General features: G+C 31.6%; 1 protein-coding gene across 1 annotated transcript; it reads left to right on the forward strand.

Moving 5' to 3' along the window:
• Positions 1–576: 576 nt before the first annotated feature.
• TRIADDRAFT_57463 (uncharacterized protein) lies at positions 577–5,486 on the forward strand (the record flags this gene model as incomplete). Its single annotated transcript, XM_002113335.1, has 9 exons — positions 577–699; positions 2,037–2,114; positions 2,358–2,435; positions 2,616–2,756; positions 3,197–3,307; positions 3,865–4,237; positions 4,535–4,658; positions 5,121–5,301; positions 5,400–5,486. The coding sequence occupies 9 exons, from the start codon at positions 577–579 to the stop codon at positions 5,484–5,486; spliced, it is 1,296 nt and encodes a 431-aa protein (XP_002113371.1).
• Positions 5,487–13,936: the final 8,450 nt, after the last annotated feature.

Consider the following 13,936-nt stretch of genomic DNA (forward strand, 5'->3'; position numbering starts at 1 on the left):
CATCAAATGAGTCTCCGTAAATTTTTGGCATAGCCTCTAAGTCAACTTACTTAATTATTTGAATGCAAACCACATCTTTGAATCAGATTGATCAATTATATGCTTTCGACAGAAAAGTGTCTGCTGATTAATGGAATTACGGATCAATGTTGATATTTCTATTAATTATTATCGAGAGGCGTTCCTTTGGTTAAGACAGCAAATAAACTGTTGAAAACTCATACTAACAGAAATTTTACGACTTCCATCATTCAATATTGTGCATTGAAATTTAAAAAAATACGAATATAAGTAGCCATCTGTTGATTGTATTGTTATAAAAATCAAATAAATTCAATATTTTCAATTGTTATTTGGTTGATTATCAGATAGCTAAGTCTAAGCGACAGGATCGTCAATATTCGAGCCACTGTTGTTAGTACTTTTCAATTATTATTGTAGAATATTCTATTTTACTGCCAAATTATCTTATATGAGCTCTGTTGAAATGGTTATTAACTACTTAATATTCATAGCTAGCTTCACAATTAACCATGTTTGTTATTGTTAACATCAGCTAGCAACAGATTGCCTCTCATGGAAGACCAAAAGGAAATTTCAATTCATGAAGAAAACCTATACGAATTTTTACGTTTTAGAGATCGGCGTGCACCACTGATTAATGGTCGTCAAGTCGTTGGTATATTATGGGATGCTGAAGTAAGCAATATAATCTATTATAGACGGTCTACACATATTTGAAGTAGATATTAGAAGAAATAAAAAAATTATCATACCATGATTACTCTTATCTTGACATGTATATTATTTCCAAATAACATTTGACGATTATGTTTATCTGTAATAAGATCGGATTTAAATTTTCTGTTACAAATTTAGTTTATACTAAATCATACTAGTAGGCTATTAAGTACTTCTTGATCTACAGATGAACAAAGTCAACAGCAGAAAAATTAACCAAACAATGATTGTACTACTCTCACAGTAATGCAGTGCGTTCCTCCTTCATAGGTGCTATTTTATGAATTCTCTTATTTTTTCTATCCTTAACGGTAGAAATTTTTTAAGGCGCTAAAATTATTTAAGCTGTTAGAATTGATCATACTACTAAATCATCATAATAGCTTCAGTAAGAAATACCATTTCGTTAGCGATCTATTTAGATGAATAGTATTTAACGTCTAGTAATGGATGTTATAGATACCTCTATGGTTTAAATTGGTTGCTTCCGTTGTAATTTTTTCCGCAGCATACTCTTAGTGGTAGAGCAGATAGTCTGAGACAGCACAATTTAATTCATTTCTATCAAACAATAAGCATTGTAAATAATATTATACATATATTCGATTAATTTCTATTTTTTGTATGTCCTGTAAGTTAAACTCAAATACTTTAACTAAATATAGTTGATTACAGCATGTGAAGATCTAAATGTAATAAATGTAAAACAATTTAGCTTTTAATTAAAATGTGATATAACTTTGCTCATTTTATAAAAAGAATTAGACTGATGATGTGCTTTCTACGTACTGATATATTTGATGGCTAGAACTCCTTCTGCAAAACAGAATTAAATATTGCTTTCCTGATACTAAGCTACTAAATGAGATCTTTAAAGGGTTCTATCCATCCCAATTGATTTTACAATGCTTAGTATAAATTCCTTTAAATGCTTCACTACAAATGTGCTCTGAGAAAAGTTACGGTGCTATAGGTTTAATTCTGTAAAAATGTTGTATGTTACTGATAATAGTGATAGCATTATTGCTATGACTAGCCAATAACAATATCGTACTCTGTAACTACCGGTAAAGATCAAGATTATATAACAACATACATGGAAATGGGTCTATAGTACTGTACGCATGTATCCTTTACATGAATAGCTTTATAAGTTCCTAAATCCTTAAATCTTGTATAATGTATTTTAACATGGCTTTAACAGCTTTATTGCATTGCTTATTATGTTCACCCAGTATTATATCATAAAAGCTACGTCATATTTATATTAATGTTCTTTCTAATTAATTTATCAGTTTATCGGTCGATTTCTTATTCATTGTCGACAGCAAAATCCACGCCAGTATATTAATGATAACATCGAAAGACTACGGGTAAGAAAGCTTTTATACGACAAAGTCCTATGATTCATGATAACTTAATAACTGCTATTGTAGTTATTAGTACTAATTTTACAGCAATAAAATTAACTAAAACATCTACTGCTACATTATCACTACAATTATTGTACAAGTATTTAGAGAAAATGCTTCAGCCTTATTCACATACTGGATACTACATTATGTAAATGAAAATACTTTTTAAATTGAACTAAAAATTCGCTGTCTGTATCTTAGAATACAGCTTCTAAACCCAATGAAATCCAACTTGGTATTTCTTTCGATCGAATTATTGCTTACGACCATTATAAACAGGTGAGGAAAATATTATGTACAAAGTTTATATTTCTATGTACATGATATAGATATTACTAATACTCGATCAATATTTATAACTATCTCAACAACGTTTTCTGAATCGGTGGGTATCCATGGCACACAAAACCGTAACTGGGAAACTACTCCTGTGCCACTACCTTATTTAAATATTCAAAGACATCAGTTTTAGACGCTGATTTATTAAATTTGCGTTACTGTACATGCAATCATTCAGAAAAATTGTTAACTCTTATAACAAGACACGAAAGAAGTGATTATGGAGAAACTTACGCATTGACAGCTCAATCTAAAACAGCAGTAAGTCTGGTAAAATGAAGTTATGTTCTTAATTTTAAATATTATCTACTCATAGACAATTTCTATTCCGTATAACGACTTAATATCGCTAATAATTTACGTACATAGTACGAGTATATAACATTTTTACATGATTAATTCAATCCTATATCAATTTTGCCTTAATTACAGCTTTATTATTAAAAATATCTAATAAATTATTTACATTAGATATTGCAGTACATCACAAATACAGTAACTAGCTTTATGCAGTCATCCTGTTCATCATTATCACTTATGAAATTATTTGATATACAAGTAGTTGAAGTTGAAAATAATGTAAAAATTGAAATATAGATTTCATATATATTATACATTCTAATATATGATTTCAAATATATTGGAGGAATCTTTATGAGGGGATTAAACCAAAAAGATTTTCAATTTTCATGATGTTATAGATTAAGAACATGGCTCGCTTAATTTCCAAAGCAATCAAGGATATTTATGAACGACTTGAAGAAGATACTGCTTATAAACCACCTAGTCCTTTGATATCAAATCGAAAATGGGTAAATCTATAGTTCAAAATTTTTTCTTAAATGCTACCCTAATCTATTAATTACTTATACTCATTGCAAATATATTTTTAAAGAATGGGAATCAAAATCAGCTATATATCTTGTCCACATACTTGATAATAGCTATTTGATTTTAATTACCTACTACAATATTATACCTAGTATCAATGAATTTTACCAATACACACATTATATTATTATACATTTGTTATCTATGACTTTTTTTAAGGTAATAAACAAGTATGTACGTACTAGATTAGCTTTTCTAAAGTAATTTTAATTTTACATACTAATTTAAGTAATTATAATATGCCGTATATGATTATGATAGGTAGCAAATAAGAATTATCGATAACATAAATTTATTTTGCTTAACGTCCCGATACAGTAATAGCAGCTAATTTTACGGGATACCTTATTTACTAGCTTCGTTATAACGTCTTGAAATTCCTAATTAGCAATGGTATTATTTTGTAATCATAACGATAAAAACGTTTTATGATTGACTAATTAAATGCACTATTTTCCATTTTCATACCAATATGTAGCTAAAACATGGCATTAGATCATATCAGGACAAATCTATGATATTAAAATCGAACCTTGACCCTAATTATCAAGTAAACGAATTAGCACCACGTCGACGCGCCATGTCTGCTTCATGCGCTACTTTATCCTCTAGGCCTAACAATATCATGATTATTATCGATGAAGATGATATCGACTGTCCACCATTACCACCTCGAGATAATTTACTCAAACCAAGTTTAGATTCTATGCAAAGTCAAAAAATGTTTAACGAGTATCCTCCAATGCAGACCAAGTTTACTACAGCTGGATATTGTCGTGATCCGTCCCTTCCTCCACCACTACCACCGCGCAAGATATCCGCTGGTGACATCATCTTGACATCCAGCAGTGGTAAGTTGTAGCTATCTAAAGTCAGCCTATTATATTATTTTGATTGCAGAAATTTGTTATATTGATGTTTGGTCTGGTACCAATAGCTACTTCAATAACAATTTATAGTAACCGATAAATGTTACTATAAAGGAATATAATACAATCTATACTGAATTTAGGCTATATTATCTTCGTATTAAATGCCTTTCTATTAACATATTTAGTACCTTGTTGTTTATAAAATTTAATATTTTAATTGTAGCTGAAATTCAAGTAATACGATTATTGTTGTCAAATTTTTAATTCTGTCGATAGGAGCAATTCAAGCTTTAATTCATCAAAGTTCTACAGATCGAAATAACACAAGTGGTATGGAAAATTTAAGCGAAGATAACATTGATCAAAACCCTTCAAATGATAGCAATAATAGGGATAACAGGTGATTGTCCAGTATAATTAATCTATATCGCGCTAATAACATCACATTTGCTAAGGATATTATGATGTTATGTAATAAATTCGTTATATACAGTAGTCAGTTGTGTTCCATAATACAGACATATAACACTAGCACGGTGCACTCAGAGATTATTTTTTGATGGCTAATTTTGTTATTATATCACCTACTTTTAGAGCTCATAGCTCAAGGATATCCGAACAATTAGATAAAAATGCTTGGTTTAAGCCACACCTAACTCGGTAAATTTTATTAGTTGGTAATAAATTTATGGTACTTTAGACAATTTTTGATCATTGAGTTGGTTATATTTTTTGTTATCAATTAAAATGCTCTAGATAGCATGTTATCGCACCACAAACTCGTATATAGTGTTCTCAGGATAGTATTTCTAAATAATAAAATCGTCAACTCTATAAGGATCAATTTTGATTATCTATTTAGAAAGCAAACAGAAGCAAAATTACTTGAGTACGATCACATTGGGAGATTTCTTATCAGAAAAAGTAAAAGCGATCCACATAATTATGCTCTATCACTTGTTGCTCCAAGCTCTAAACCGGATGATGAAGCTATGATCTATCATTATAAGATTCTAATGAACAATGGTCGACCTAATATAGAGGTTGTATTAATATTTGCAATAGATAATGGTTTTATAGAAAGGTTATTATACATTGCATGCAGCATTTTACTAATTGTATACCTAATTGGCTATTATAGGGCTTTGACAAGACGTTTGATAGCGTTCCAGACTTGGTTGAATACTATTCTAAAATACCTGACCTAGTTTGTGCGCTTAAGCCGTAATAGTTATTGTACTACAAATATATAAAATACATCTAAGTAGTATAATATTGTATTTCTTGATCGAAATGAGTTTGATGTTGATTTTGATTTATTTTCTGGCAAAGTTCATATTTATAATATTCTTTAATAGTACCATAGTTATTTGTCGAGAGTGTATTTTTCTTTCATGATTGAAGTTCATGATTTCATAGCCTAATTGCAATATACGAAGAAAAATGACAATGCTTTCCCCATTGAATCAAAACGATAATTATCCTTTACATGTAACCTAGACGTAATCGTAGACATGGCAGCTACATTGTCTATTGTGATATTTCGGAAGGTTGAGACTTCGGTATTAGTCGCAATAAAGTACAATAGAATAGTTAACGGAAGAGTAACCTTTATTGAGCTAGTGTACGAGAATAATCATGTAAGATTATCGTGCGAGTAACAACGTGATTAGTCGAATAACTATAGTAGTGTAGAATAGGTAAAGCGTGTAACGGTGTTAGCTTACCGTGTAACTACCAGAACTAACTAACGAAATAGACGAAAAAACATAGCTTTTATAATGTTAGCAGCACAGTAGGAGGAAATTATTTATAGACGCGAATGATTCATGAAAATAGGTTACCTCTATGTTAAGCTAGTGCTACGGTATAATCTAGCTAGAGTAGAGTACAAAATATTTCTACAGAGTAAATTGTTAAATATAGATCATACATATTTAAAGTTATGTTACAGTCTTAGAGTTATGCTACGGTCTAGTGAAAACTAGTACTTTTACTAAAAATAGGCTATACCACATTTAGAAGTAAACACCTCATCTATAACTAATGATTAAATAAGAATAAGAGCTACAATCTTGGGATAGTCACTCTTATCGATTATCGTATGCATTGGAAATCTGCTGACTTCTTGTAGATACCATAGTGTACTCTATAAGGGTGAATGTCAGTCGATGCTTTCTGATAACATTTTGAGTCTATTTTCGTACAATAAAGTATCAGATAATACAAATTTATATTTGCTGCTAAGTATTACAAATCCGTTTTACTCGAGAAAGCGACTATAAGTCATGTAGTTCAATCATTTTAAACGTTAATAATATCAACATAATATACAATCTTAATTCTAAATACCGATAATTTGGTGACATAATACAGCATAATTTAGATATCGAGTTAATAATGAAGCTAATAGGGTTTGATACATGCTAAAAATATCCAGCTCTGCAATAGTATACTGTAAATGTTGTGCTTTTACTTAAACAAATCGTGCATTACATTAATAGATCGAAATAGTATGCATAGATATCATCAATTGGAAGAAGCTAATGATCGTAGTGTTGTAAAAAAATAATCTATAATATAATTTTTGGAATTATATTTTCCCGTTGAAAAGTTTAGGTATGGAGCATAGTTTACTGATTGCTAACTGAAACAGTTTTTAATAGCAATACCATTAATTAAATTCAGTAACGACATATTGTTTTTGAACTGGTTTTAATAAATCCGAATTAGACTTTATCAAAATGTTATTTGAAATTCATAGCATAGATGCTTTGATGATAGCGCATAGTACATTATAGTTGTACGAGTTTAGTATAAGTATAGTACAAGTTTAGTATAAGTACAGTACAAGTTTAGTATAAGTACAGTATAAGTATAGTACAAGTAAAGTATAAGAACTAGAACAAGAACACTAGCACTAGAACAAGTAATAAACAACTTGAGTGATAATAATATAATTATTAAAACTGAGATTCGCACTCACTGTTTATCGCTTGTGTCGAAAATACTACGGCATATAAACTTGATAACATCTACGAATATCAAGTATTCTTCATTATTACATTTGTGAACGATAAAAAATAGCGTTAATAATCATAACAGGAAGCAAATTGAATTTAAGAGGTGATTTTATTAATAATTTATGTTATTTCTGTACGATCCAACCGTAAATAACTTGATTCTTACACTAGCTATTATTGTCTATAATTGACGAAATTCTACTTTGAAAATAGAAAAAGCTATCGGTATCATCAAGAAAGACTATTGTTAGATAGTTACTGTAATTTTATTTAAACTGTCAACTATTCTGAAGTAATCTCTGTATATAGCAATTACTTTTCATAGTACAGCATAATACTATGATATTAATTCCTAGATATGATGTCAGTGGTTAAAGTTTGTATTGATTGGTGATATACTATGCGGAATCTAAGATGAATTTTCAGTATAAGAAATACGTGTAAGATGGGTACAAATCCAAGACCTAGCTGAAAATCATACAGTAACGAATTTTGCATAACAATTACCGTGCTTTAAAAGCTAGAACATTACAGCAAACACTTTAATCGGATCATGTCCATTTTTCAGCCGATATTATATTGACTAAAGTCAAGCACTGTATACTGTAGGAAAAGGATAATAGACCTAATGGATTAACATCAAATGTCCAATAAGCTTTTAGTTAATTTGATGATGCGATTCTTTAGCTTAAAACTAATAGACGTTCGGTTAAGGTTAATTAGTAACATTATTAATTGGTAATCTAATAAAGCACCTATCTAATATTTTTAGTAGATCTTAAATAATAAATATCTCTTTTAACTAATTTTTTCTCTATATTTGTCGATGCTTAGAGTTATTCTGTTATCAGTATTGTAACAGTAATTCTCATGCTATACATTATTTATTACATAAATTATTTCATTCATTTCAATAATCCTAAAATGAATGTAACGTAACGCAATGGAAGAGAAAAATAATATCAAGGAATCTAGTTAAATACTAATCTTTTGTATTAAATGATCAATTGCCAAGATCTGGTTATCTTTATGCCTTCGACGATATACTATCGGAAAAAGGTATCATATACCTAGCAAACTAACATAACAACTTCGACAGGATATCTCTAAAAAATTAGGGGAATTTTCTGGATTATCAATGATTTAAATAATATTTATAAAATGACAAAAAATGTTAAATTTATGATACCATTCTTTAGCTCCCAATTGGTCGATGATAGAACGACTTTCATTATTTGGTATCTAATAGCGATCTTATCCAGGTCGCAGGCTATATGTAGTAGTTATTAGTTGATAGATATTTTCGCTCATTAATTCTATCTTCCATTTTAGTCGACATTCAAAATTTATTTGTTATCATCAATAATAGGACAACAATTCTCGCACGACGTGTTGAAGTTTTCATCAATAGGATAATTAACTAATCAATGAATTCCTCAATTCCAAGGTGAATTTAGGTTTCATGTGCAATAGAAGAAAAATCATTAGCATAGTAAAGTTTAATTAAGTTGCTAATTCTAGGCATTCAGCGATAGACAGTTCATAATATAGTATTGTCCGTTGGCTCATGATTTCGATCGTAATTGATAATATAGCATGACTCATAAAATGATAAATCGTATGATTCATAGCACTATTGTTTAGTTACTGTCAATATCATTAGTTTATTTGGCTCCCGATGAGAAGAAAGTTCAATTCCGAAGGTGCAATAGCCTAGTAAACATATTTCAATGAACAATAGCAAAAGCAAAATAAGAAATAATTATCAACTTTGTGTTGATACAGAAGTAGCTGCTTATTTGTAGATATCATAATACATATTTATTCTTGTACACATGTCGTAACGTGGTAACCAATTTTGAGCTACTAAATTCAAAATGCCTCCGGCGATGGCAATGCCCTAGATTATAATAATGATGAATACAATTACTGTTTGTCAATTAATTATGACATTTAATAAGATCAAGTTATTCTTGCATTTGCCTAATATTGTCGATTAAGCAGGAGACAAGATCGCATTTTGGATTGATTGAAAACGTTGATTGATTTTATTATTTAACTCTAGTCTTCAATCTTTCCATCGCTATTGTAATTATTATTCATTCTCTATTGCAGTACGATAACCAGGGGCTTGCCGAACTATCAATCATTATGTAAGCTAGGCTTGTCTGAAAATCGGTCTAGTAGAATATATATTAGTAATATATTGAAAGCCTACTTAGCATGCCATTGGATTTCCTCTGCTTACTTTACCAAAGTTATATTGATTTGAATGCTATCCGATGACATTAGCTTGTATTACAATGAACATTATCTACCTATGTTGTGCTTTACTGGCATAATGATTGTTATAATAGCCATCAATATTAAGTCACTTTACTTATACAACAAGAGCTTGCACGATACTGTTAAAGCCTATTAGTTACTCTTGGCTACAATCTAATCGCTATTATTATCTGGTGTAGAATATAGACTGAAAGGGTGTGCATAAGTTAGTAGCCAGCTCTAGCCTGCATTAAAGTAAATCTATTAAAGTTGTATATTTTACATTACTTTATGTTATCAATCGGTATACGAGAAGAAAGTTTAACATTGGCATCTGACCGAAAATTTTGTGCTTCTAACCCGGAAGGACTTCCCGGAAGCCTACTTTCTATACGATTTCCAATTAGTCTACAATAGCGTTAAGCCATTAACGATTTTCTGTTATAGTTATACTGTAAAAGGCTGATTTACTTCTTGACTGGACAATAGAAGAAGGTACTAATCCTTTATTATTATGCAGTGCGTCATAAAGTGCAGAAATGCAATCGAATATTAAAGAGAGAAAAATAGACGGCTTTTACTGTATTTGTATTCAACTGCATTGTTATGACTACTATTATATCCTGCTGCTAGATAAGTGATAAAATCAGAAAAACAAAACAATAATAATTCTATTAAACCCCTTAAAAAAACATAGTTACAACAAAGAATACTATTGATATAATAAGTCCATCAGTCAAGGTTAACGATTACTAGATTTAAAATATTATACAGCATTTGTTTAAAATATGACTTGTTATTCTAATCGTCAAGCATTATCATGGTAATCCATAAATCTATCTTGTGTCTGTATCACACGACTTTGAAACAGTTAAATAATTAATTGATTGAAGGCTGCAAAAGTAGCTTAAAGTACTATGTAAGTGCACACGACATGCAGTATGTAAAGTCAGAGAGTACTCGAGAAAAAAGCAATATAGTCTCTGCTAAAGTATACTCACTGTCAGTATAGAACAATATTAAGGAAATATTTTTAATATATCTATGAGTATAACGTAGGTATGTTATCCTTGTTGCCGTGACACTCTACTATAGCAAGATTTCATCGGCTTAACGCATTATTTTTCAATTCTGCATGACTATCTATCAATCACTGCTATTGCAAGGATGTCACTAGAAAGTAGACATTAGTATCATGTTAGGGTATACTTGGGTCTAGGGCATTTTATGCCGAGTTCTACGTAATGGTAATGGCGATCCTTTTGCTTTAATTTGATGATGCATTGATATCCTGTGGTTTATGCTTACTTCAAACACAGTTCTGCGCTATCCTGTACTCGATATCTATCGATGTATTGAGTGATTATAGGATAGAGAATACATCTAAATTTGGCATTGGTATTCGTTTACTTCGATGTTGAAGTATCTATTTATTTACCGTTGATTCATTTTAATCATTTAATAATAATAATGTCGATTTGAACTATTTTACTTTGGAGAGTTGCCATCGATACCATGTCGATGCAGTAGATGGTGGTATAGAATACGCATGAGTCGAGCTGCCTTGAACCAGTCGCTTCTGGAGTACAGTACAGTACACTACAATATATTGTACTACAGTACAGTATACTGTACAGTACTGTATCGTACGATGAGCTACAGTACAGTTGTTACTATCCGAGTGAACTCATGACAATGCATGCTGACAGTACACATAATTTTCAGATTATGATAGGTTATTTATTACTCTACATTTCGGTACACTTTTTTGGCAAATTACTGCACGATTTGGCCATGCTCATTTTAAATTTGTGCGCTGGGATAATTTTTGGACACTCTGTACACCTGTCGATGGTTTGGTTAGACCCTAGGGCTGCAATGACTCATAATAATGCAGTCATCCGTCGAGCGACGTACTGTACAGTACGTCACCAGAAGAAAGCAATTCATAGTCGTGACAGTGAGTCAGTGGTACAGTACTTTATACTCTTGAATACAATAGGCGGCTGGTCCAGCAACGTAGTGTACAGTACAGTACTGTGCGTACTGTGTCCAATACCAGAAGAAAGAAATCCACAGTCGTGACAGTGAGTCAGTGGTACAGTACTTTACACTCTTGAATACAGTAGGCGGCTGGTAGGCTGGTACTGCCATTGCGCTGTGTATTGTATTGGCTGGATTGGATGGCAGACGTCACTAAACAATCGGTTGGAAAGTCCCGTACAACCAGTGGAGAGCAAGGCCTAAACTTTGCTGGACAGAGGGCCTTTGAATTCATTGAAAGTAGATCATTTTAATTAATTTCCCGTAGGCATTGCCAAAAGTGGTGCTAATTTACCGGTACGATAGACGCAAAGATTGAATGATTGCAGGTAAATTGGAGAAAGGACAAGTAGTAGTGTATTTGAGCAGCTGGTAAGGCAAAAGTTTGTTTTTGCTTGTGGTGATCGACAATTGGAAAGAAAAGTTGGACTTTTCAAAGGCAGATTCTACATTAATTAATTATTTTATCAAGACGGTGGAGAGAAAGAAGTAGGTACTATTCAAGTCGAGGTACAAGTAAAATGGGCTCTAGTCTCATGCTATTTTCGTTAGCTGTTTTTCATTTTTTTTTTCTCCTCTGATTAATGAGAAATGACTACGTAACAGCATATCATTCATTTCGATATCAGTGAAAGACATGCATTTTGAGCCGATAAAGAAAGCTACACTCCATTGGAGTCGATAGCTAGCGAGCTAAGTTAACTCGCTTGTAACGTTATAATTCTACTTTCCAGTAGATGAATCAATTAATGAACTATAATGTGAAGTAAAATTACCAGCGTTCTTCATGTTATATCCATGGGAGAGAAAAAAAATTGCCATTTACATTGTAGCCAGTGATGAACAAATTGTATTGACACGGCCTTTCCTACTATTGTATTTATAATTTTGGGTGATATCCACTCGCGATACGAACAGAGTAATACTATGGTAGGCAACAAGCTATTTTTTTTATTATTATGTATTGCTGAACTAAAGAATTACGTATTTCAACTACATTACAGAAATGGAGAACGATTGTGGGCTAGGATTGCTAGCATTTCCATCGTCATGTTTTACTTTGTACTACATTTATAACCTAGTACAATAAGTAAAATTAAATTAAATGACTATTCAATCGGACTGTACTATATACTATTTATGTATTGACCAGCAATGTCTAGTTATTCCATTTTGCTAATACAATGGTCATCAAAAGTGATCAAAAGGCGTCTGTTTCTTGATTAGGACTCCTCATGATGACGGTTGTTAGATGCAAAGAATGGAGTAGATCACTTTCGACATCATTAGACATTATGACTACAACTGAGTACAAGTTTTACAAACTAGCAAAACACCCCATGGACTAAACATGACTAATATAGTCATCAACATGATCAATGTTGTTGTATGCTTGCTGCGGGATAGAATACTACGAAGTAAGTGCGTAGTCTCCAGCGCTGTCAAATTGCGTCCATTTGCTTGGATTATATAGTTATTATTGATACTTTTCGATATCCAGACGATTGGCTATCTCGATTAATTTTGACAGATACAGATACTGTCTGGCTCCCCGACATCTGACTATATAGCCTACCGGGTTACTACAGTTAGCGTCTAGCCTCGGAGTAGCTTCTGCTACGATGCTACACCGATCATCAATCAGTATTATCGAAATATTCTCCATAATAAAGAGCCGTTTTTAATTACAAATTTATGACCCAACTAAAAAAAGGTCCAGTCCTTTCATAGCTTCGTCATTACTACTTCCCATAGAGTGTTTCAGACGATATGAATCAGTGCAGTCTAAGTAATACACACAGCAATAAATAGCTGTTGTTACCCCTCTTCAAAATGATGTTGTGAACATACAGTCTAGCATTGACTTTTCAGTACTGTATGAATGTAACAGTTTATCATGTCCATGCGTACCATTGCGACGTAACAATAACATCAGAATTGATAATATAATTATACAATTATGAGCGTAACAATCCCACCTAGGGTTATGCTTTACTGGATATTACTCCTCTACGATAGTAAAATGAATAGAATAATTTGTCGTGAAAAATTTTAATAGGCTCCTTTCGTTAACACTATAAACATCCAAAACAAGGATGTAATTCAAAAAAACGTTTGATAAATGTGACTACACTACTTTATTACAAGTACGTACATGCCTGCCTGTCAATTAATGCACTTTCTTATAGTGTTAACTATCGTCATCCATGTCATAGTCGCCACAATATGTAAAATTTTACGACCAAGTACATGTAATACTCGAGTGCAGAAACAGTACATAAAATGAGATTCATCCCTACACTTAGCAGTGCATTTCTATCTTAATGTATTTCCAAATAACTGAAAC

This window comes from Trichoplax adhaerens, genomic scaffold, assembly GCF_000150275.1.
Source record: "Trichoplax adhaerens TRIADscaffold_6 genomic scaffold, whole genome shotgun sequence".
Taxonomy (NCBI): domain Eukaryota; kingdom Metazoa; phylum Placozoa; class Uniplacotomia; order Trichoplacea; family Trichoplacidae; genus Trichoplax; species Trichoplax adhaerens.